Raw genomic sequence first — 25,683 nt, 5'->3', positions numbered from 1 at the left:
CTCCTACAAAGTATTGACTCAGGGTTGTGAATACTTATGTAAATTAGACATTTCTGTATTTAATTTTCAATACATTTGCTAAAATTTCTAAAAACATGTTTTCACTTTGTCATTAAGGGGTATTGTGTGTAGGTGGGTGAGAAAAAAAGTATCCATTTGGAATTCAGGCTGTAACGCAACAAATGTGGAATAAGTCAAGGGGTATGAATACTTTCTGAAGCTATACATACCTATAGGTATGGACCTAGCAGAACAGACAATGTTAGGTATGGACCTAGCAGAACAGACAATGTTAGGTATGGACCTAGCAGAACAGACAATGTTAGGTATGGACCTAGCAGAACAGACAATGTTAGGTATGGACCTAGCAGAATAGACAATGTAGGTGCTGACGTTTGTCCTATTTCACACATGTACAACTGTGTATTATACCTGAATTGGAAATGAGCTTTTTGCAAATCCCATTCCCCCTGAGACACCCTTGGAGAGTGTAGTTACGGATCAGCCATTATTGACAGCAACCCTGGAACATTTAGGGTTAACTGCCTTCCTCAAGTGCAAATCGACAGATTTTTTTAACTAGTCGGCTCGGGGTGTTGAATCAGAGACCTTGGGTTCTGGCCCAATGTTCTTAACTGCTAGACTACCTGCCAAATTGTACCCACAGTCATACCCAGAGTCACAGACACATGAACTCTAACAAATAGAGCGTATACCCTCCCTATGAGCCATATGTTCACAATGATGTGAGTATTTCATTACGGTCGGCAATGCATACATGAATAAACACACACACATGAACACACAACCCATTCACTTAATATAGAACAGAACCCTTGCCAGCATGCTGATGTATTCTTAAAGGGGTCAGATGACCAACAATTATACATGACAGCTACGAGGAAGGCTGTCAAGAGCATATAGTAGCAATGTGGTCCAATAGAACCATATATAAGGTTCAGTGTGCTCTGTGGCTGATCTGGGAGTGGAGCTCACTGCAGGGAGGTACTATTCACCTGGCCTTACTGACATTCTCAACATATTCTCACTCGTAACTTATCTCACAAGCGTGTGTGTGTGTATCTGTTTGTGAGCTTGGGGCTCTCTGGGCACAGCCTGACTTAGGTGTGTTTGGCACAGCAGGATGCTGATAGATTCCTGACAGGGTTGGGGCTTTGGAGCAAGCAAAGGGCTGTGTTAGATGTCATGAAGTTGGTGCAGGGAAAGTTGTGTGTGTGTGGGTGGGGGGAGGGGGTGCATACGTGTGTGTGTCTTCCATAGAGGAATGACTCTTCTCACGGGCCTTGTTCCCAGATGCGAGTGTGAGAGTGTTTTTTTGTCTCCTGTGCTCCACTGTCACTCATCACTTTGGAAACAGTGTCTGTCAAGGAAATTAAATCAGACAGAGAAAATGACTGTATATTATGAACCTGTACTGTACACTCAAATCTATATGCTAGGGGTTTTGACATTGAAAATAACAAAAATAGAATTGTATCAACTGAAATTGGTCAGATGCACACACAGTGAAGAAGCATGTGAAGAAAATAATACTGTTCTGACCTGTGCATCTCCTCTCTTCTCGTTCACAGAGATTATGAATGATGTCATCAAGAAGGTGAAGAAGAAGGGGGAATGGAAGGTGAGAGTTTATTTTTGCAGTCCACCTTGTATTCCTTTTTTCCCCTTTTTTTTACACTTTGACACTTAGCAACAAACTGGTGTGGTTATTCTACTGTGGTCCCTGCAGTGTACTCTCAAACTGGTGTGGTCATTCTACTGTGGTCCCCGCAGTGTACTCTCAAACTGGTGTGGTCATTCTACTGTGGTCCCTGCAGTGTACTCTCAAACTGGTGTGGTCATTCTACTGTGGTCCCCGCAGTGTACTCTCAAACTGGTGTGGTCATTCTACTGTGGTCCCCGCAGTGTACTCTCAAACTGGTGTGGTCATTCTACTGTGGTCCCCGCAGTGTACTCTCAAACTGGTGTGATCATTCTACTGTGGTCCCTGCAGTGTACTCTCAAACTGGTGTGGTCATTCTACTGTGGTCCCTGCAGTGTACTCTCAAACTGGTGTGGTCATTCTACTGTGGTCCCTGCAGTGTACTCTCAAACTGGTGTGGTCATTCTACTGTGGTCCCTGCAGTGTACTCTCAAACTGGTGTGGTCATTCTACTGTGGTCCCTGCAGTGTACTCTCAAACTGGTGTGGTCATTCTACTGTGGTCCCTGCAGTGTACTCTCAAACTGGTGTGGTCATTCTACTGTGGTCCCTGCAGTGTACTCTCAAACTGGTGTGGTCATTCTACTGTGGTCCCTGCAGTGTACTCTCAAACTGGTGTGGTTATTCTACTGTGGTCCCTGCAGTGTACTCTCAAACTGGTGTGGTCATTCTACTGTGGTCCCTGCAGTGTACTCTCAAACTGGTGTGATTAGAACGTCCAGTTTCGATTGACGCAACAGTCAGCGTTTGAGCTGGTCACAGTTTTTTTCATTGAAACATTTTGCACAAACACAGTCCTTACAAAGTTATGTCCTGAATGTGGCCAGTTTGTTTTTGGACCCAATGTCCAGATATTCACAAAAGTACAGTGGGTCCTCATTTAAAAGTTGCAGCATACAGCTTGCACAATGTTATGGCATGTTGGAGTGCATGACGTGCATGACGTATTTATTTTCCTGTCATTGTTGCCGTTGATGCTAGTTTGACCATCAGAGGGCGTCTTTATGAAGCTTGTTGGTGCTTGCTTACTTTTACAAATAATCCTACAGAGGTCCATGCAGGCCAGATGTTTTGATTGCCAAACCCTATCTGAAAGGTTTTTAATTAACCTAGTTTTTCCAAGCAACACAAAATGTTTTACAGATGGTCTCTCTGTCAGAGTGAAACGGTGCTGAAATAGTTGACCACACTCCAGTTGACCACACACTTCAAATCCTATCATAACAATTGGATGACTTTGGGTGTTTCAGTATGCAACAATTTCATGCCATCATTTGCATTAGCCTACTTTATTCCACTATTTCTCTCATTCAGTGATTTATTCCCATAGTAATCCGTTATGGATCCATCCAGATGTGGTTAGAAAACAGTGCATGTGGTGGGCTATGCAAAGAGATGGGTGAAGTGACATGCTGCGCAAACATCCATTAATACATGTAAAGTCCCTAAACTCGGCAAGAGTCTATTGTCCTGCTAAACCATTTACACCTGGCCCACAGCCTTGTTGAGTACTTCCAGTACGGTGCACTTTCACTCCATTCTCCGCATGACTCTCTGCCACCAGATGCTTCTTCCTATTGTTGATATCTATTCGGTAACATTCCACAGGTAAATTTAATAAATTAAACACATAGGTCTGGTCTGGAAAACATGTTAAACCTGTTGGGGGGGTTTTATTAATCTGTGTTTAGTAGCTGAGGCTTTATGGCTTCGTCATCAACTTGTTAATTTAGCAGACATCACTTGCAGTAAACCATATATTTTATGAATATAACAGAATATAACATAACATTTGAGTTTCTCTTAGAATAAAAACCTTATAGTGTAACAACAGTTGTAGTAAGTAACAGCTACAGAGGAAGAGCAATTCTTACACTATTGTTCTAAATTCAATCACCCTCTTCTTCTTCATCTTCCTCATTCCGTTCACTCAAATGAAATTGTAATACATTTTGTCACTCCTGTTCAACAACTCCAAATCGCTTTTGCATGTGCTCCAAAGGGATAACATGATATAGGTTCATTAAACAATCCAAAGGAAAATGTGACTATTTATTAGCCTAGTGTATATAAGTATTTTAGGCATATCATGTGAATTAGGCCTCATGTCAAATCATTGTCAAAGTGCAAGAGATACTGTTGCATGACAAACAGGGGCTGTTAGATTACAATATAATTGTTCTGCCCATTAAATACATTATAAGTAACAACAGAGAGTCTGTCTAATGAAAATAAATGTAAAGCCTTTCATATACAGCATAGAAAAGTTTAAAAACAGACTTGTGAAATGGATTTACCTGACATGTTGCATTGCGTGAGGCTCGGTGATCCCAGCATCACTAGGATATTAAACAAACACTCAAATAGGCAACAGAAGCAGGAACATATGCATAGGGCTGAGTGACTCACTCATTTCTGGCTTTTGTTCATATCATAATGCAGGGTTAAAGACACATTCTTTCTGATTGTCTTTAGCGTATGTAGTCTCTCTCCTCTTGCTACATCTAATTTCATTTGAATTATTATGTGATTATAAGAAATGTATATATTTGCAAGGGTTGATGCATTTTGTTGTTAGGGCAAATCAGGTCTGTGATATTGAAAGGAAAGTAAAGGAGTTTGAAATGTAAAATGTCAGAGGACTTAAGCATCAAATACATTGCAAGTTTGTCCTTTTTGGCCATTAGGCTATACTTTACAATAGGACTCAACTCTGACTGACGTCATTATCTATGGGTAGTCTAAACTGTGCACAAATTGGGGGATTTTTCACACCTAGCTGAGCTATTGGTAAATTAATTGTCGTGTGAATATTTCAGTCTGAGAGTCTCTCTCCTACATCGGGCAAAAAAAAATCAGCTGACAGGTGGTCCCTGAGTTGAGAGAGAACTTGGGTAAACACAAGGGCACAATAATAAGCTACTGTCTGTAGTCATAAAACAATTAGGCAAAATAAATGTATGTTATTTTGTTGAGTAACGAATCGGCTCTCGGGAACTCGTTAAGAGGCGGCTTCTATCTTCAATATAATCATTCATTCAGAAGGTTCGACCCATAGGAGTGAGGCCTGCAGTAGATTAAATTAGATTATCAGGTTCATTTTTCATTAGGTTATAATGATCCATGCCTTCTGGGAATGTTAGAAAGTCCAAAAGTTGGTGGTGGCGTTACGAAATTGTCTGTCAGAGGTATTACAATGGAAATAAATCAAATATCCGTCTGTCTGCATATTTCAAGACATGACATGTAAGGGTGCAATGAGATACCCTATGGGCTGGACAATACTTTGGTAGTCAATCAACTTGAAAAAACGTATCCTTAAAAACTGAAAATCAACCAATGTCAGCCTTTCAATGCCTTATTATCCAAGTATTGAAAGTGTGTGGGCGACGGAGAGAAACAAAATGGTGCATTTTGAGGCCTTGTACCCTGTGTAGCTCAGTTGGTAGAACATGGTGCTTGCAATGCCAGGGTTGTGGGTTTGAATCCCATGGAGGACCAATATGAAGATGTATGTCAGAATGGGGTGTTACAAACTGATCTGTAGCCACAGCCTTTTTTTCACAAATATGCGGGTCACATTTGACTATTTCATAAACCATGTCACGGGCTGTATTAAACTACTCGGGCTGCAGACTTGTTTGGTAACCAACAACCTGGTAACTTGATGAGTTTGGTTTAAGATGGCCCTGGAAGAAAGGAAAGTGGCTCCTGGATAGCTACTTCAGGACATGTTTTTCAAAAGCAGTCACTTTGGCCTAATGTAGGCTATCTAAACGAATTTATATCAATTTATTTTTCTGGTGCTCCTGAATCCTGTTTAGTCAGGTGCTTCTGACTTTTAAAAGTTGGGTGCACCAGTGCTACCAATGTTAAAAGTCAACATGTTTAGAGACTTTGCTTTCTGAAGCCTCTGACTAACCCTTTCGTGTATCTCACTCTCCCTGGTTTCTCATTGGTTTCTCTTCCTGTCTCAGGCGCTGATTGTGGACCAGCTGAGCATGAGGATGCTGTCCTCCTGCTGCAAGATGACAGACATCATGTCAGATGGCATCACCAGTAAGCCATTGTTAGCACTGCAGCAAAGATACTGTATATGATGACGAAATGGTCTGGTCTCCGCCTTAATGAGAGTTGTTGTTCCAAAGGCCGGAAGACAGGCAGTCTGCTTATCGGTTTACTTATTGTGGACAGATTATGATGAGATTGAACCCTCTTGCTTTGCCTCTTCATCTCTGACTGTAGCTACCATTTGGTAAACATGGCTCAGCATTCAGTAAACATGATATAACCACATCTCTCCCTTCTGTTTATTTTCTCTCTCTCTCTAGTTGTGGAGGACATAAACAAACGGCGAGAGCCTCTTCCCACCCTGGAGGCCATTTACCTGATTACCCCCACGGACAAGGTACACGCACGCATGCACGCACGCACGCACACACACACACACACACACACACACACACACACACACACACACACACACACACACACACACACACACACACACACACACAAACACACAAACACACAAACACCTCACTATCTTGTATCCTTAATTTTCCAGTCTGTGCAGACCCTGATTGGCGATTTCAAAGACCCCCATTCAGCCAAATACAAAGCAGCCCACGTCTTCTTCACTGACTGTGAGTAGATACCTGATACCTGAGCCTTTCCACTACACAGATTCACTACACAGGTCATTAAATGCAACCACAGACGCAGCCGCAGCCAATCATTGAATACTCTCACAGCCATTCATTCTTAGTGGAGAGGGCTGTGATGTTGGTTCAATTTATTACAAAACGGAGTTGATCTAGCCTGTTACGGATGTTGGTTCCTGCACAGGAACCAAATCAGCAGAAATTTCAGAGCGCCACCTATAGTACTCGATAAAACTCAAACTTTCGTTAAAACACACACGCAAGATACTCAATTAAAGCTACACTCATTGTGAATCTAGCCAACATGTCAGATTTGTAAAATGCTTTTCGGCGAAAGCATGAGAAGCTATTATCTGATAGCATGCACCCCCCAAAATACCTGAACGAGACCTAAACAAAAGATTTAGCGGTAGCCGGCGCTACACAAAACGCATAAATAAAATATAAAACATTCATTTCCTTTGACGAGCTTCTTTGTTGGCACTCCTATATGTCCAATAAACATCACAATTGGGTCTTTTTCCCGATTAAATCCGTCAAAGTATGCCCAAAATGTCCATTTATGAAGGCCGTCTGATCCAAGGAAAATTCACCTTTACAAGACGCAACGTCACTTTTTAAAATTAAAAAGTTACCTATAAACTTTGACAAAACACTTCAAACTACTTTTGTAATCCAACTTTAGGTATTAGTAAACGTTAATAATCGATCAAATTGATCACGGGGCGATCTGTATTCAATAGCAGCACGTTTTGAAATCATGGTCCACATTCTCTCTTTCATTACTTCCTGTGGTGTGGTTGACGACAGGAAGTGCCTATTCCTCATGTTACCAAGGATTCATTTAAAATCAATTGACAGTACTGGCGACATCGTGTGGAAGCTGTAGGCCCTATCTATTTTCCCTTGCCATAGACAATACAGAGACTGGCGGAGGGATATTATTTAGGGTTTTTTTGTGAACAGTTTTCCTTGGGATTTTTCCTGCTAAACGCGTTCTGTTATAGTCACAGACATGATTTAACCAGTTGTATAAACTTCAGAGTGTTTTCTATCCACACATACTAATCATATGCATATACTATATTCCTGGCATGAGTAGCAGGACGTTGAAATGTTGCGCGATTTTTAACAAAAAGCTGCAAAAATTCGCAGCCTCTTTAACAGGCTCTAGACATCCAAATTAGAAAATCGCTCTGAATTTCACCAACATAATCCTATGAAAAGCCTCTTACAGTAAGTAGTGTGTGCATACATTTTCATATGGGTGGCCCCAGCAGGAATCAAACTCACAATCCTGATGTTGCAGGTGCCATGCTCTACCAGATGAGCCACACAGAACCAGCACTGAAACTCACATCAACCTCTCCCTGTTTCAGCCTGCCCCGACCCACTGTTCAACGAGTTAGTAAAGAGCCGTGCTTCCAAATCCATCAAGACCCTGACTGAGATCAACATCGCCTTCCTGCCCTACGAATCACAGGTACTAAACAGAGGGAGGGAGAGAAACAGAGGGAGGGAGAGAAACAGAGGGAGGGAAAGAGAGAGAAACAGAGAGAGGGAGAGAAACAGAGGGAGGGAAAGAGAGAGAGAAACAGAGGGAGAGAAACAGAGGGAGGGAAAGAGAGAGAGAAACAGAGGGAGGGAGAGAAACAGAGGGAGGGAGAGAAACAGAGGGAGGGAGAGAAACAGAGGGAGGGAGAGAAATAGAGGGAGAGAGAGAAACAGAGGGAGAGAGAGAAACAGAGGGAGAGAGAGAAACAGAGGGAGAGAGAGAAAAACAGAGGGAGAGAGAGAAACAGGGGGAGGGAAAGAAACAGAGGGAGGGAGAAAAACAGAGGGAGGGAGAGAAACAGAGGGAGGGAGAGAAACAGAGGGAGAGAGACAGAGGGAGAGAGACAGAGGGAGGAGGGAGAGAAACAGAGGGAGGGAGAGAAACAGAGGGAGGGAAAGAGAGAGAAACAGAGGGAGAGAAACAGAGGGGGGGAAGAGAGAGAGAAACAGAGGGAGGGAGAGAAACAGAGGGAGGGAGAAAACAGAGGGAGGGAAAGAGCGAGAAACAGAGGGAAGGAGAGAAACAGCGGGAGGGAGAGAAACAGCGGGAGGGAGAGAAACAGAGGGAGAGAGAGAAACAGAGGGAGGGAGAGAAACAGAGGGAGGGAGACAGAGGGAGAGAGAAACAGATGGACGGAGAGAGAAACAGACGGAGGGAGAGAAACAGAGAGATATGGAGATGGAGGGAGATTGATCAATCCAGAAAGAGCTAAGCAGAGAAAATCGAATCACATTGTATTTGTCACATGCTTCGTAAATAACAGGTGTAGACTAACAGTGAAATGTTCCCAACAATGCAGAATTTAAATAGTAGAAAAAATACAACCGCAAGATACAGAGATCCTAGAATAGTCAGAGAGATCGATTGAGATGGAGAAAGGTTGGAGGCAGAGAGAGATTGTGAAATGCTGTAAGTGAAGAGAGAGGATCAGAAAGAGATGGAGACAGACAGAAATAGGTATGGAGGGATATCAGTAAAGAGAATCATATATCAAATCAAATCAAATTTTATTTGTCACATACACATGGTTAGCAGATGTTATTGTGAGTGTAGCGAAATGCTTGTGCTTCTAGTTCCGACAATGCAGTAATAACAAGTAATCTAACTAACAATTCCAAAACTACTGTCTTGTACACAGTGTAAGGGGATAAAGAATATGTACATAAGGATATATGAATGAGTGATGGTACAGAGCAGCATAGGCAAGATACAGTAGATGTATCGAGTACATTATATACATATGAGATGAGTATGTAAACAAAGTGGCATAGTTAAAGTGGCTAGTGATACATGTATTACATAAGAATACAGTCGATGATATAGAGTACAGTATATACGTATGCATATGAGATGAATAATGTAGGGTAAGTAACATTATATAAGGTAGCATTGTTTAAAGTGGCTAGTGATATATTTACATCATTTCCCATCAATTCCCATTATTAAAGTGGCTGGAGTTGAGTCAGTGTCAGTGTGTTGGCAGCAGCCACTCAATGTTAGTGGTGGCTGTTTAACAGTCTAATGGCCTTGAGATAGAAGCTGTTTTTCAGTCTCTCGGTCCCAGCTTTGATGCACCTGTACTGACCTCGCCTTCTGGATGATAGCGGGGTGAACAGGCAGTGGCTCGGGTGGTTGATGTCCTTGATGATCTTTATGGCCTTCCTGTGACATCGGGTGGTGTAGGTGTCCTGGAGGGCAGGTAGTTTGCCCCCGGTGATGCGTTGTGCAGACCTCACTACCCTCTGGAGAGCCTTACGGTTGAGGGCGGAGCAGTTGCCGTACCAGGCGGTGATACAGCCCGACAGGATGCTCTCGATTGTGCATCTGTAGAAGTTTGTGAGTGCTTTTGGTGACAAGCCGAATTTCTTCAGCCTCCTGAGGTTGAAGAGGCGCTGCTGCGCCTTCTTCACAATGCTGTCTGTGTGAGTGGACCAATTCAGTTTGTCTGTGATGTGTATGCCGAGGAACTTAAAACTTGCTACCCTCTCCACTACTGTTCCATCGATGTGGATAAGGGGGGTGTTCCCTCTGCTGTTTCCTGAAGTCCACAATCATCTCCTTAGTTTTGTTGACGTTGAGTGTGAGGTATTTTCCTGACACCACACTCCGAGGGCCCTCACCTCCTCCCTGTAGGCCGTCTCGTCGTTGTTGGTAATCAAGCCTACCACTGTTGTGTCGTCCGCAAACTTGATGATTGAGTTGGAGGCGTGCGTGGCCACGCAGTCGTGGGTGAACAGGGAGTACAGGAGAGGGCTCAGAACGCACCCTTGTGGGGCCCCAGTGTTGAGGATCAGCGGGGAGGAGATGTTGTTGCCTACCCTCACCACCTGGGGGCGGCCCGTCAGGAAGTCCAGTACCCAGTTGCACAGGGCGGGGTCGAGACCCAGGGTCTCGAGCTTGATGACGAGCTTGGAGGGTACTATGGTGTTGAATGCCGAGCTGTAGTCGATGAACAGCACTCTCACATAGGTATTCCTCTTGTCCAGATGGGTTAGGGCAGTGTGCAGTGTGGTTGAGATTGCATCGTCTGTGGACCTATTTGGGCGGTAAGCAAATTGGAGTGGGTCTAGGGTGTCAGGTAGGGTGGAGGTGATATGGTCCTTGACTAGTCTCTCAAAGCACTTCATGATGACGGAAGTGAGTGCTACGGGGCGGTAGTCGTTTAGCTCAGTTACCTTAGCTTTCTTGGGAACAGGAACAATGGTGGCCCTCTTGAAGCATGTGGGAACAGCAGACTGGTATAGGGATTGATTGAATATGTCCGTAAACACACCGGCCAGCTGGTCTGCGCATGCTCTGAGGGCGCGGCTGGGGATGCCGTCTGGGCCTGCAGCCTTGCGAGGGTTAACACGTTTAAATGTCTTACTCACCTCGGCTGCAGTGAAGGAGAGACCGCATGTTTTCGTTGCAGGCCGTGTCAGTGGCACTGTATTGTCCTCAAAGCGGGCAAAAAAGTTATTTAGTCTGCCTGGGAGCAGGACATCCTGGTCCGTGACTGGGCTGGATTTCTTCCTGTAGTCCGTGATTGACTGTAGACCCTGCCACATGCCTCTTGTGTCTGAGCCGTTGAATTGAGATTCTACTTTGTCTCTGTACTGACGCTTAGCTTGTTTGATAGCCTTGCGGAGGGAATAGCTGCACTGTTTGTATTCGGTCATGTTACCAGACACCTTGCCCTGATTAAAAGCAGTTGTTCGCGCTTTCAGTTTCACGCGAATGCTGCCATCAATCCACGGTTTCTGGTTAGGGAATGTTTTAATCGTTGCTATGGGAACGACATCTTCAACGCACGTTCTAATGAACTCACACACCGAATCAGCGTATTCGTCAATGTTGTTATCTGACGCAATACGAAACATGTCCCAGTCCACGTGATGGAAGCAGTCTTGGAGTGTGGAGTCAGCTTGGTCGGACCAGCGTTGGACAGACCTCAGCGTGGGAGCCTCTTGTTTTAGTTTCTGTCTGTAGGCAGGGATCAACAAAATGGAGTCGTGGTCAGCTTTTCCGAAAGGGGCGCGGGGCAGGGCCTTATATGCATCGCGGAAGTTAGAGTAACAATGATCCAAGGTCTTTCCACCCCTGGTTGCGCAATTGATATGCTGATAAAATTTAGGGAGTCTTGTTTTCAGATTAGCTTTGTTAAAATCCCCAGCTACAATGAATGCAGCCTCCGGATAAATGGTTTCCAGTTTGCAAAGAGTCAAATAAAGTTCATTCAGAGCCATCGATGTGTCTGCTTGGGGGGGGATATATACGGCTGTGATTATAATCGAAGAGAATTCTCTTGGTAGATAATGCGGTCTACATTTGATTGTGAGGAATTCTAAATCAGGTGAACAGAAGGATTTGAGTTCCTGTATGTTTCTTTCATCACACCATGTCACGTTAGCCATAAGGCATACGCCCCCGCCCCTCTTCTTACCAGAAAGATGTTTGTTTCTGTCTGCGCGATGCGTGGAGAAACCCTTTGGCTGCACCGCCTCGGATAGCGTCTCTCCAGTGAGCCACGTTTCCGTGAAGCAAAGAACGTTACAGTCTCTGATGTCCCTCTGGAATGCTACCCTTGCTCGGATTTCATCAACCTTGTTGTCAAGAGACTGGACATTGGCAAGAAGAATGCTAGGGAGTGGTGCACGGTGTGCCCGTCTCCGGAGTCTGACCAGAAGACCGCCTCGTTTCCCTCTTTTTCGGAGTCGTTTTTTTGGGTCGCTGCTTGGGATCCGCTCCGTTGTCCTGTTTGTAAGGCAGAACACAGGATCCGCGTCGCGAAAAACATATTCTTGGTCGTACTGATGGTGAGTTGACGCTGATCTTATATTCAGTAGTTCTTCTCGACTGTATGTAATGAAACCTAAGATGACCTGGGGTACTAATGTAAGAAATAACACGTAAAAAAACAAAAAACTGCATAGTTTCCTAGGAACGCGAAGCGAGGCGGCCATCTCTGTCGGCGCCGGAAGTAACAAGGTAGTGATGGGGAGAAAAATCATGCAGTTACATATCGGGATATTATTTTTCATTATATGTCGTATCGTTTGTACAATATCATTTTTGTGCTACTTGACTGTACCTCCACCAAAACTCCAGTATCTTCTATTTAAATAGGGAGCCAATTTGTTTTCAGCTCTTTGATTTCCATGACTGATCTAAAACCCATCTTCTCATGGCTCTCCATGGGAGGCAATATATTTGGAACATCAAATCGCAATAAAATCACTGTATCGAATCACAATTCATATAGAATAGTGAGAATGGTAATACATATCGTATCGCCACCGAAGAGAGAATTTGCTGCACTGAAAGTAAAGGGGCTGAATAATTTTGCACGCCTAATTTTTCAGTTTTTGATTTGTTAAAAAAGTTTGAAATATCCAATAAATGTCGTTCCACTTCATGATTGTGTCCCACTTGTTGTTGATTCTTCACAAAAAAAATACAGTTTTATATCTTTATGTTTGAAGCCTGAAATGTGGCAAAAGGTCGCAAAGTTCAAGGGGGCCGAATACTTTCGCAAGGCACTGTAGATGGATAGATAACAAGGAAAGCACAGGGATAGGAAGAAAAAGGGAGCGATGAAAACAAGAAAGAGAGAAGAGAGAAAGACATATCCAGCCACCTAGGTCCCTTTATCCCCAGAGCCACGGCAGCTTTAACACACAGCTGACGGAGTCTGCCAAATGGTACACACTATTCCCTTTATAGTGCACTACTTTTGACCAGGGCACACTATATCGGGAATAGGGTGCTACTTGGGATGTAGACTGACTGTGTGAGTCACCAGTGAGCTAAGGGTTGTTTACTGATAGACTGTTTACTGATAGACTACTCCAGAACTACTCACAGCTCTCTGGCTGGCTGACGATGCTTTGCCCATCCTGTCTCAGATGATTATTTCAGAGCCATAGGTTTTTGCTCCTGGCGAAATGCTGCCTCATAAGCATGTCTAAGGACCCCGCCTCATTGGCTCCCTCAGCCTCCCCGCACCATACGGCAGCCAATAGGAGTGGGGCAAGGAGAGGGACCCATATGCACAGCAGAAGGGTGGTCATGTGACCTTGGGCAGATGGGGCCACAGGGTGGGTGGTTGTGTTCTATAGGAAGGGGGGAGGAGAGGAGAAGGAGAGGTAAAGGAGGGGAAATAGAAAAGTAGAGTGGAGGAGGGGAGAGAAGAGGAATGGTAGAGGAATGGAGAAGGAGAGGAGAGAGAAAGGACAGAAGAGAGGAGACACAGTGAGAGATTCAGACAGTGAATGTGATGAAGGGTGGGGGAGGAGAGGAGAGGAGAAGAGAGGACTGCAGCAGAGACAAAGGCAGGAAGGAAAGGCCACAGTCTAGGCACTGTCACTGAATATCAGCTCATACACACATACAGAAGCTAGGAGGCCTGATTTTGCCCTCAGAAAGACCCAGAGTAGGCAAGTAGTACAAGACAGGAAACCTAGATAGAAAATACTCTGTTGTTGCTATCAAATGATTACACCATCACAATCCTTACATAATATACAGTGTAACTGTGGATCAACATGGTATAGAACTTAGCCTTGTAGAAAAATGATAACACACACACACATACATTTGACCTCTGTACATTTATTGAGGTCGACGTTTCGGTATGATACTGTACCCCTTTCAAGACAATGTTAGATGCATTTTCTGGGGCAGTAACTCCCACTACCATTAACTGTGGTAAGCTTGGTAGTGTGCATGATAACTATCTTCTATAAAACTGAGCTTACCAACAATGCAGTTGGCTAGAGAATGATGCTCTTTTCCCTGCCAATGTCTGCTCTGCTTACATAAAGCACTATACAAATATATATTTTTTAAATTAAATTTGATTGTGCGTGCGCGTGTGTGTGCATGCGTGCGTGTGTGTGTGTGTGTGTGTGTGTGTGCAGGTGTACTCTTTGGACAACCCGGATGCCTTCCAGAGTTTCTACAGCCCCCATAAGACCCAGCTGAAGAACCCAGTGATGGAGAGGCTGGCAGACCAGCTGGCCACCCTGTGTGCCACCCTGAAGGAGTACCCCGCTGTTAGATACCGAGGGTGAGCCACAGACACAAACATGACTGTGTCCCAAATGTCACCCGATTTTCTGGGCACTGGTCAAAAGTAGTACACTATGTAAATAATAGGGTGCCATCCTTTCATTTAACTAAGCAAGTCAGTTAAGAACAAATTCATATTTACACTGACGGCATAGGAACAGTGGGTTAACTGCCTGTTCAGGGGCAGAAAGACAGATTTTTACCTTATCAGCTCAGGGATTCGATCTTGCAACCTTTCGGTTACTGGCGCTAACCACTAGCCTACCTGCCGCCCATATCATTGACAGAAGGGAGAAAACCTCTCATTGACAGGAGGTAGGAAACCTCTCATTTTATTTTTCTATTTTTTATTTTTTTTGTTTGAATTTTACCCCTTTTTCTCCCCAATTTCGTGGTATCCAATTGTTTTAGTAGCTCCTCGCTACAACTGCCGTACGGGCTCGGGAGAGACAAAGGTTGAAAGTCATGCATCCTCCGATACACAACCCAACCAGCCGCACTGCTTCTTAACACAGCGCGCATCCAACCCGGAAGCCAGCCGCACCAATGTGTCGGAGGAAACACCGTGCACCTGGCAACCTTGGTTAGCGCGCACTGCGCCCGGCCCGCCACAGGAGTCGCTGGTGCGCGATGAGACAAGGACATCCCTACCGACCAAGCCCTCCCTAACCCGGACAACGCTAGGCCAATTGTGCGTCGCCCCACGGACCTCCCGGTCGCGGCCGGTTACGACAGAGCCTGGGCTCGAACCTAGGGACTCTGATGGCACAGCTGGCGCTGCAGTACAGCGCCCTTAACCACTGCGCCACCCGGGAGGCCAGGAAACCTCTCATTGACAGGAGGTAGGTAAAATCTCATTGACAGAAGGGAGGTAACCTCTCATTGACAGGAGGGAGGCAACTCTCATTGACAGGAGGGAGGTAACCTCTCATTGACAGAAGGGAGGTATTGACAGGAGGGAGGTAACCTCTCATTGACAGAAGGGAGGTATTGACAGGAGGGAGATAACCTCTCATTGACAGGAGGGAGGTAACCTCTCGTTGACAGGAGGGAAGGTAACCTCTCGTTGACAGGAGGGAGGTAACCTCTCATATTTTCAGTTTTCAGTATCTGTCTGTGTCTGTCTGTCTGTATCTCTCTCTATCAGTGAGTACAAAGACAATGCCACCCTGGCCCAGCTGTTGCAGGACAAACTGGATGCCTACAAGGCTGATGACCCCACCATGGGAGAGGTGAGGCAGGGATGGAACGAGGGAAGGAGGGGAGAGTGCTTATTAGATAACAAAATGAGAGGCAGAAGGAAATGTTTTAGCAGTGAAAAAATGAGAACATAGAAGAAGTTACCTAACTGAAATATATTGTTATCGTGTGCTACTTTAACAAGCATCATGCTACAAAGGATTCCACCTTGCACTCACTGTGGCACTTTGTAATTGTCTTTCAATGAAAAACGTGTTATAAATTAAATGTATTACTATTATTATTAGTAGTATTTATACTACATATAACTTTCATGTAGGAGCTATCAGGACACAGAGTGAATCTGTACCTCTCTCCTCTACCCCTCCTCCGTCTCTCCATCTCTCCATCCTACTTTCTCTGCAGGGTCCTGATAAGGCTCGTTCTCAGCTGATCATCCTGGACAGGGCATTTGACCCCGTCTCCCCTGTCCTGCATGAGCTCACCTTCCAGGCCATGGGCTACGACCTGCTGCCCATCGAAAACGACGTCTACAGGTACGTGTGTGCATGTGTTTGTGTGTGTATGTGTGTATGTGTGTGAGTTTTCCACTGTGTGTGTGTCTCTGTATTCACATCGTCTTCAGCTGTCTCCAAGGAAACAGACAGGCTGAGGCCTAGCTAGCTGCTAAGGTTTAGGTGTAACTACTGTAAATAGAAGAACACAAACAGTTCAGGGAGGGCTGCTGTAGCGCCCACAAAACGTTCACTACAAGGTAATCAATCGTCTGTGGTGTTTTAGATCACTAGAGACTTTGATCAGAGTACCTTTCTCATCCACACACATTCAGGACTCGAGCATCTGTGCCAGGTTCGAAGAATAGCTGGTTTGGTTTGGTTTTGTGTTGAAATCCTTGGCTGTGCTGGAAATCCTATGTGCTAGAGTTTCTGTAGTCTAGAATGTAACATAATGTTGCTAAAGTTGATTACAGTAAATATACCTGAAGTGCTTTTGCCTGTTTTTATGTATAGATCCAATTTATCTTTGTCTCTTCCCCTGTCTGTCTGTCTGTCTGTCTGTCTGTCTGTCTCTCCCCCTGTCTGTCTGTCTCTCCCCCTGTCTGTCTCTCCCCCTGTCTGTCTCTCCCCCTGTCTGTCTCTCCCCCTGTCTGTGTGTCTGTCCATTCATGTCTGTCTGTCTGTCTGTCTGTCTGTCTATCTATCTGTCTGACCATTCATTTCCGTCTGGCTGTCTCTGTGTGTCTTTCTGTCTGTCTGTGTGTGTGTATCAGATATGATTCCCCTGGGATGGGAGACACTTCTCAGAAGGAGGTCCTGCTGCATGAGGATGATGACCTGTGGGTGGGGCTCAGACACAAACATATCGCTGAGGTGTCCACGTAAGTCATCACACACCCATTTCTCTCTCTCCTCTCTGTCTCTCCCTCTCCCTCTCTTTCTCTCTGCTTCTCTCTCTCCATCTCTTTCTCTCCTTCTCTTTCTCTCCGCTTCTCTCTCTCCCCCCTCTTTCTCTCTGCTTCTCTCTCTGTCTCTCTTTCTCCCTCTCCCTCTCTTTCTCTCTCTCTCCCTCTCCCTTTCTTTCTCTCTCTCTCTCCCTCTCCCTCTCGTTCTCTCTGTTTCTCTCTCTCCCTCTCCCTTTCTTTCTCTCTCGCTCGCTCTTTATCTCCCTTTCTCTCTCTCCCTCTCCCTTTCTTTCTCTCTCTCTCTCCCTCTCCCTCTCTTTCTCTCTGTTTCTCTTTCTCCATCTCCCTCTCTTTCTCTCTGTTTCTCTTTCTCCCTCTCTTTCTCTCTCTCTCTCTCTCCCTCTCCCTTTCTTTCTCTCTCTCTCCCTCTCCCTCTCTTTCTCTCTGTTACTCGCTCTCCCTCTCCCTCTCTTTCTCTCTGTTTCTCTTTCTCCCTCTCCCGTTCTTTCTCTCTCTCGCTCTCCCTCTCTTTCTCTCTCTCTCTCTCTCCCTCTCCCTTTCTTTCTCTCTCTCTCCCTCTCCCTCTCTTTCTCTCTGTTACTTGCTCTCCCTCTCTTTCTCTCTGTCTCTCCCTCTCTCTCTGTTTCTCTCTGTCTCTGTCTCTCCCTCTCTTTCTCTCTGTCTCTCCCTCTCTCTCCCTCTCCCTCTCTCTGTCTCTGTCTCTCTCTCTCTCTGTCTCTCCCTCTCCCTCTCTTTCTCTCTGTCTCTCCCTCTCTCTCTGTTTCTCTCTGTCTCTGTCTCTCCCTCTCTTTCTCTCTGTCTCTCCCTCTCTCTCCCTCTCCCCCTCTCCCTCTCCCTCTCTCTGTCTCTCCCTCTCTCTGTCTCTGTCCCTCCCTCTCTCTGTCTCTGTCTCTCCCTCTCCCTCTCTTTCTCTCTGTCTCTCCCTATCTCTGTTTCTCTCTGTCTCTGTCTCCCTCTCTTTCTCTCTGTCTCTCCCTCCCTCTCCCTCTCTTTCTCTCTGTCTCTCCCTCTCTCTCTGTTTCTCTCTGTCTCTGTCTCTCCCTCTCTTTCTCTCTGTCTCTCCCTCTCTCTCCCTCTCCCCCTCTCCCTCTCTCTCTCTCTCTCTCTCTCTCTCTCTCTCTCTCTCTCTCCCCCTCTCCCTCCCTCTCCCTCTCCCTCTCTCTCTCTCTCTCTCTCTCTCTTTCTCTCTCTCTCTCCCCCTCTCCCTCTCTCTCTCTCTCTCTCTCTCTCTCTCTCTCTCTCTCTCGTGTATGTCACTGCCACTGGTTGATATTAACTCAATAAAGTCAGAACAAAGTCGAGCTCTACTACTTACATGTTCTCTAATGCTATCTATCTTCGCTAACTGCCATCAGGGAGGTGACACGCCAACTGAAGGACTTTTCTGCTAGCAAGAGGATGAACACTGCTGGAGAGAAGGTAAGGAGGTAGAGATGCTTTCAGAAGCCTCCCTGTCAGTACGTTTTTATGGCTGAGTAGAGAGCAAACGTGACCATGTTCTGTGTTCCAACAGACCACCATGAGGGACCTCTCTCAGATGCTGAAGAAGATGCCTCAGTACCAGAAGGAGCTGAGCAAGGTTAGAGTGTGTGTGCATGTTTGTGTGTGTGTGTGTGTGTGTGTATGTGCGTGCATGTGACGTGTGTTTGTGTGTATGTGCGTGCATGTGACGTGTGTGTGTGTGTATACTGACCTCTCTCTGTGTATTGCAGTACTCCACTCACCTGCAGCTGGCTGAGGACTGCATGAAGCACTACCAGGGCACAGTGGACAAGTTGTGTCGTGTGGAGCAGGTAAAGGAGAGGAACGGGGGAGGAGGGGAGAGCAGGGAAGGGAGAGGAACGGGGGAGGAGGGGAGGAGGGGAGAGTAGTGAAGAAGAGGAGGGGAGGAGGGGAGAGCAGGGAAGGAGAGGAGGGGAGGAGGGGAGAGCAGGGAAGGAGAGGAGGGGAGAGCACGGAAGGAGAGGAGGGGAGGAGGGGAGAGCAGGGAAGGAGAGGAGGGGAGAGCAGGGAAGGAGAGGAGGGGAGAGCAGGGAAGGAGAGGAGGGGAGGAGGGGAGAGCAGGGAAGGGGCAGAGGGATGTAAGAGGTGGAAAGGGATGAGAGGATGAGAGAAGAGACTCATTCTAGGGCACTATAATGAACTCAGTGGTTAGTGTCCGCCCTGATGTTTGAAGGTTGGGAGTTCGATCCCAAACCGAGCCATACCTGTAAAAAATAGGACCTGATGAATCCTCTACTTGGCACTCAGCATTAAGGAGATTGGGGGTAGCGTCCTGTCCAGGGAGTGTACTTGTACATCAAGCTGCCTCACGCTACAGAAACAGGAGATAGGCTCCTGGTCCTATGAGCCATTCTGACTCTACTTATTACTTCCTTATATAGGGCACTATATATTGAATAGGGTGCTATGGGATATATCGCTAATCTCCTCTCTGTCTCTGGCACGTAGGACCTGGCCATGGGTACAGACGCTGAGGGGGAGAAGATCAAGGACCCCATGAGGGCCATCGTGCCCATCCTGCTGGATGCCAATGTCACCACGCACGACAAGATCCGCATCATCCTCCTTTACATCTTCCTCAAGAACGGTGAGATTGAGAGACGCTTGACCTTTAACCCTAACATTTACCCTAACCCTGTCCACATCCCAGTTCAACCCTAGCCTCAAACACAACCTTAACCCTAACAACTGATCTAGGATCAGATTTTCTTGTTTATTCCTGAAGCTTATTTTAAACCCTACATACAAATGTAATGCAAGCTGCGCAAATTGGCAGTAGTTGCGTATCAATATACAAATGTGTGCAGCGACGCAATTTGTAATTCATCCAACGATGCAGGATCGCCATTTTGCGTGGTAAACAAAGGGTATAAATGATGGTTTAATGGTAACCTATAAGAGCTTAACAACCTGTGGTGTGTTGTGGGGTAGGCATCACGGAGGAGAACCTGAACAAGCTCATCCAGCATGCTCAGATCCCACCTGAGGACAGTGAGATCATCACCAACATGGCCCACCTGGGTGTGCCCATCATCACAGATGTGAGTCAGCACTTCCACCTTCTGTCTATCCAGCCTCCTCTTCCATCCCTCCTGGAGCTGCAATCAACACCTTTTCAACACCTACTACATACCATCTCTCACCCCTGCCCATACTCTTTCTCTCTCTCTCTCTCTCTCTTTCTCTCTCTTTCTCTCTCTCTCTTTCTGTCTCTCTCCCTGTCTCTCTCTCTGTCTCTTTCTCTCTCTCTCTCTCTGTCTCTCTTTCTGTCTCTCTTTCTCTCTCTCTTTCTCTCTCTCTTTCTCTCTATCCATTTGTTCTTTTCACCCCATGTTCCTCCTCCCTCCTCTAGTCCACCCTTCGCAGAGGAAAGAAGCTGGACAGGAAGGAACGTGTGAGTGCGCAGACCTATCAGCTGTCTCGCTGGACACCACTGGTCAAGGACATCATGGAGGTCAGTTACTGGACATTCACATAGTCTGTGTGTGTGTGTGTGTGTGTGTGTGTGGGGGGGGGGGGGGGGGGGGGCATCCCAGCTTGTCTTTAGTGTGTATTTTCTAACCGTTCTCTTGCTCTGCCTCTCTCCTTGTCATCCCTATAGGATGTTATTGAAGATAAGCTGGACACCAAGCACTACCCCTACATCTCTACCCGCTCCTCTGCCTCCTTCAGCAGCACTGCAGTCAGGTACACACACACACACACACACACACACACACACACACACACACACACACACACACACACACACACACACACACACACACACACACACACACACACACACACACACACACACACAACATGTTATTTGTATAGTGCTTTATGTAAGCAGAGCAGACATTGGCAGGGAAAAGAGCATCATTCTCTAGCCAACTGCATTGTTGGTAAGCTCAGTTTTATAGAAGATAGTTATCATGCACACTACCAAGCTTACCACAGTTGTGGTACTGGGAGTTGGAATGTATTGCAGTATAGTCACTGGAATGTATTGCAGTATAGTCACTGGAATGTATTGCAGTATAGTCACTGGAATGTATTGCAGTATAGTCACTGGAATGTATTGCACTATAGTCACTGGAATGTATTGCACTATAGTCACTGGAATGTATTGCAGTATAGTCACTGGAATGTATTGCAGTATAGTCACTGGAATGTATTGCAGTATAGTCACTGGAATGTATTGCACTATAGTCACTGGAATGTATTGCACTATAGTCACTGGAATGTATTGCACTATAGTCACTGGAATGTATTGCACTATAGTCACTGGAATGTATTGCAGTATAGTCACTGGAATGTATTGCACTATAGTCACTGGAATGTATTGCAGTATAGTCACTGGAATGTATTGCAGTATAGTCACTGGAATGTATTGCACTATAGTCACTGGAATGTATTGCAGTATAGTCACTGGAATGTATTGCACTATAGTCACTGGAATGTATTGCACTATAGTCACTGGAATGTATTGGACTATAGTCACTGGAATGTATTGCACTATAGTCACTGGAATGTATTGCACTATAGTCACTGGAATGTATTGCACTATAGTCACTGGAATGTATTGCACTATAGTCACTGGAATGTATTGCACTATAGTCACTGGAATGTATTGCAGTATAGTCACTGGAATGTATTGCAGTATAGTCACTGGAATGTGTTGCACTATAGTCACTGGAATGTATTGCAGTATAGTCACTGGAATGTATTGCAGTATAATCACTGGAATGTATTGCAGTATAGTAGCACTATTGAGATTACAAAGAATGGAGGGTCGTAGATTAATAGTAATTTGAGCTCCGAGTGGGAGAGGAGATCAATACTCTGATTGGCTGTAGAAGAGAAAAAGGGCGGGACTAAGAGCAGTGAAACTAAACAAATATTCTGTTACGGAGAAGAGGGCATTTAATGAAACAAACAGTACTGCAACAGAGGGTTCTGTTCAAACGTAATGCACAAAATAAGGAATAAGGTGCCATTTGGGACACAGCCAAGGTATCTGACCCTCACACTACTACCACAGGGAGAGAGGATTGATGGTGTTGTGGGCACTGGGGAATGATGAGAGGGTGCTGACACATTGACCCCTGCATCCTGCATATCCCTCTCCCCTCTTGACCTTCATTGTGTGCGCATTGATCAGATCTGTGCTGCTGAAAATGTGAGCCACATCCACCAGTCATTTCCCCCTCCAATGTTATTGACTTATTGGGAAAGAAGCTCTGGGAATCCAAAGGCAGGCTCAGTTACATGAGCACATTTCACATCCATGTGCGAGGTGGGGTGAAACACCTCCCACAGCCAAACACGCTCACACACACTGGTTGCAATCCAGACGGACTACATTACAGACGTTAGACTGTGTGGTTTGCTGATACATTATAACACTTGCGCATGACTCCCCCCTAGCTATTTTAAAATGAATGCACAAACTGTAAGTCACTCAGGATAAGAGTGTCTCCTAAATGAGATCTGGCATATGTCTGCGTTGTGAGATCTGGCATATGTCTGCAATGTATTCGGCCTGGAAGGTGGCGGTGTGTGTTATTGACTCAGTTGGAGACAGACCCTGGAACAAATACAGGTGGGTCAGATTAGCCAGGTCTCTCCACCTATCTTCCTAGTTAGATAGACTCATTCCTAACCCAGTACAGCAGTGTTGAAATAGTAAGACTGTGATGTTCCACCCTTGTGATTGTGCTTCTCCCTCCCTGGCAGTGCCCGTTATGGCCACTGGCACAAGAATAAGACCCCAGGCGAGTACCGCACCGGGCCGCGCGTCATGGTCTTCATCATCGGAGGCGCGTCCTTCAGCGAGATGCGCTCTGCCTACGAGGTCACGCAGGCCAACGGGAAGTGGGAGGCTATCATTGGTGAGTCTGACACCGGGGGGCGCCACTGGGCGCAGGCCGAGGGGGGATACGAGGGACTCCTCCGTAGGGAGTGTGACATTAGTGGTACATTAACACACGGATTCCTTTCATTTATGGAAGAACGCAGATTCATTTCAAATGGACACATAGCCCCCCCCTCTGGGTACTTGTAGGTCTGAAAAGTCTGGATAGGTAGCCACAATATGGTAATATGTCCACAATGCCCTCTGATAGGCTAGGTGGAATGGCTGATATCTACACACTTCTTTTCAAGATCTACACAAGGTGCTTTAGGGATGGGGGCTAGGACGTAGATTGTGAAATGGGCGTCCTTCACTAACTGACTGACTCTCGTACATTAACTACTTCTGTTTTGTCCCCATTCATTGTGGTCAGCACAGCAGAACATGAATACACATGTGTCTGCCATCATCAGTGCCAATGTAACTGTATTCTGTTCCCACTGTGTTGACCACAAGTGAATAAAGAAGAACGAAGCAGAGAAGTCACCCGGATAATCTTTCTCTCTTTTGAGCGTCTACCGCACTCGACCGTACTTCATGAACATTTTGACTCATCCACACACCAACATAGTTGACCTCAATTCGCTTTCCGACTCCCATACACCCACACCATGAATCCCAGTCAGTAAAGGTTAATTAAGCGTAAGCTTATGTCATGACCCTAGTTTGCCTATTGAAGCAATCAACACTTTTTTTAAGTGCTAGACTTAGTGCTAGACTTAGTGCTAGACTTAGTGCTAGACTTAGTGCTAGACTTAGTGCTAGACTTAGTGCTAGACTTAGTGCTAGACTTAGTGCTAGACTTAGTGCTATATATAGAAACTTAGATGGAGGAAAACATTATGTTTCTGATGAACACTTACCTGGAATGCCACCTGTGATATGTTTAAACCCCTTTTGGGTGACATGTGTTCCCTGTTCATTGAATGTTGTCTGTCGAGTCAGCCAGTCCTAAGGGAGGGGGTGTCTCCTATGTTGTTTTTGCTGTGCTATGCTTTTGCTTTTGGATTCAGTCTTGTTCTGTCTAAAAACACTGTTGTCTTTGAATTGCAGCTACACCCTGTCTTTTTCTGTGCATCTGGGTTTTGTGTGTGTGTGTGCGTGTGCGTGTGTATGTGTGTGTATGTACAGTATGTGGGTGGTGCTGTGCAGTGGTGTGTTTAACCCCTTCTTTTGGAGATGGCAAGGAAGGGGCAGAAGAGAGAAAGTGGCATGGGAGGCATGGCATGTGATGAGAAATGAGCGTGAAGCGCCCTCTGTTCCTCCACAGGTTCCACCCACACCATCACCCCCATCAAATTCTTAACGGACCTGCAGCACCCTGACTTCCGAGAGTCCACTAGGGTGTCCTTTGAGGAGCCAGACGCAGGCTCAGACGAGTGAGACAGACAGAGAGAGGGAGGGAGGGAGAGAGAAATCACACTCTGACAAAGTAAAGGCAGCCGCGCAAAGAAGCCCTTTCTGAACCCCCACAGCACAAGGGCTTTTTTCCCCTCCGTACTCCTCTTACTACACTCAGTACTGTTTAAACTCCGCCCCCCTACCCTCAGGGATGGCTGTCTGGTCCCTGGCTCACTGCATTTCCCAGTTACCTCAAGCTCCACCTCCTGCAGGCCAACACCCAATCACAGCGTGATACAGTGTGATACAGTGTGATTGGTGACCCCCACAGCCAATAGCGATTGGCCATGCCATGCTGCTGACCGATAGAATGGGCATGTGTTGCAGTATCTGTTTGTTGGGCCTTCAGGTAGTGAAGCCTGTGTGAGCTGGCCTTGCTACAGGCGTCCTGACCTCATCCCTGCTGCCCCTCTCCACCTCCACATCATCTCAGCTGGGTGGATTAAATCGCCCTCTCTGCCCTCAGGGCCCCCTCGGCCTGTTTCATACCCTACTTCCCAGAATTAATCCTTTTTTGGTGCAGATTTAATCTACCCCCGAGATCCATCTTTTTCTACTTTATTATTACGATCTAATTATTTTTTATAATTAACACCTTCAAGACAATCAACTTGATTTAGTGGTTTCTTACAGGATAGGTCCTTGAGTTGATGTTGGATTTCAAGAAAGGATTCTCGTTCTTTTCGTTCTCTCTTTTTTTTCCAACTTTCTCCCCCTCTCCTCCACTTCACGCTCTCTCAGTCCACCAGACATCACATGCATGCTTACATGGCCCACGAGTCATCTGCAGAGAACACCAATGTATGTCCCTACTGCTATCTCCAGTTCCCCCCTAGCAACACCACATGTTGCCCATACAGCATAGTCAACCAATAGTAGACCAATATGGGTTTTGGGACATAAAGACAGGAATATAAAAGCACATCATAGGTCTACTTTTCGAACACCAATATGATCAATTACCACATCACTGCCTAATTTTGGGATTTTGTTTAATTAAGTAAGTAAGATTTTCCCCACACTGTCAACGATATTTTCCTGCACACTTTGTTAAAGGGATAGTGTGAGATTCTGACAATGAAGTCATTTCTTTCTACTTCCCCAGAGTCAAATGAACTAGTGGATAGAATTTGTATGTCTTTGTGTCCAGTATGAAGGAAGTTAGAGGTAGTTTCGCAAGCCAATGCTAACTAGTGTTGGCACAACGACTGAAAGTCAACAGGTACGCCAGCGGTATCCACAAGTTCATCTGACTCTGGGTAAGTAG

At 45.7% G+C, this 25,683-nt stretch overlaps 1 protein-coding gene across 2 annotated transcripts in view; it reads left to right on the top strand.

Moving 5' to 3' along the window:
• The window catches only part of LOC110523504 (syntaxin-binding protein 1), a 40,804-nt gene that overhangs the window by 11,699 nt on the left and 3,422 nt on the right, over positions 1 to 25,683 (top strand). The window contains exons 2-19 of one of the 2 annotated variants that reach the window (XM_036977142.1): positions 1,593 to 1,642; positions 5,700 to 5,781; positions 6,054 to 6,130; positions 6,290 to 6,368; positions 7,766 to 7,869; positions 14,340 to 14,488; positions 15,638 to 15,722; positions 16,096 to 16,226; positions 16,961 to 17,068; positions 18,469 to 18,532; positions 18,627 to 18,692; positions 18,826 to 18,906; positions 19,565 to 19,703; positions 20,048 to 20,157; positions 20,469 to 20,570; positions 20,718 to 20,803; positions 22,838 to 22,992; positions 24,286 to 24,447. In XM_036977142.1, the coding sequence (XP_036833037.1) occupies positions 1,593 to 1,642; positions 5,700 to 5,781; positions 6,054 to 6,130; positions 6,290 to 6,368; positions 7,766 to 7,869; positions 14,340 to 14,488; positions 15,638 to 15,722; positions 16,096 to 16,226; positions 16,961 to 17,068; positions 18,469 to 18,532; positions 18,627 to 18,692; positions 18,826 to 18,906; positions 19,565 to 19,703; positions 20,048 to 20,157; positions 20,469 to 20,570; positions 20,718 to 20,803; positions 22,838 to 22,992; positions 24,286 to 24,398 (1,781 nt within the window). In that variant the 3' untranslated portion in view covers positions 24,399 to 24,447. The remainder of the gene's footprint in view (positions 1 to 1,592; positions 1,643 to 5,699; positions 5,782 to 6,053; positions 6,131 to 6,289; positions 6,369 to 7,765; positions 7,870 to 14,339; positions 14,489 to 15,637; positions 15,723 to 16,095; positions 16,227 to 16,960; positions 17,069 to 18,468; positions 18,533 to 18,626; positions 18,693 to 18,825; positions 18,907 to 19,564; positions 19,704 to 20,047; positions 20,158 to 20,468; positions 20,571 to 20,717; positions 20,804 to 22,837; positions 22,993 to 24,285; positions 24,448 to 25,683) is intronic. The other variant, XM_036977143.1, reaches the window with a different exon arrangement.

This window comes from Oncorhynchus mykiss, chromosome 5, assembly GCF_013265735.2.
Source record: "Oncorhynchus mykiss isolate Arlee chromosome 5, USDA_OmykA_1.1, whole genome shotgun sequence".
Taxonomy (NCBI): Eukaryota; Metazoa; Chordata; class Actinopteri; order Salmoniformes; family Salmonidae; genus Oncorhynchus; species Oncorhynchus mykiss.
Note: the sequence above shows the minus strand (reverse complement) of the source record. Positions and strands in the feature narration are given on the sequence as shown.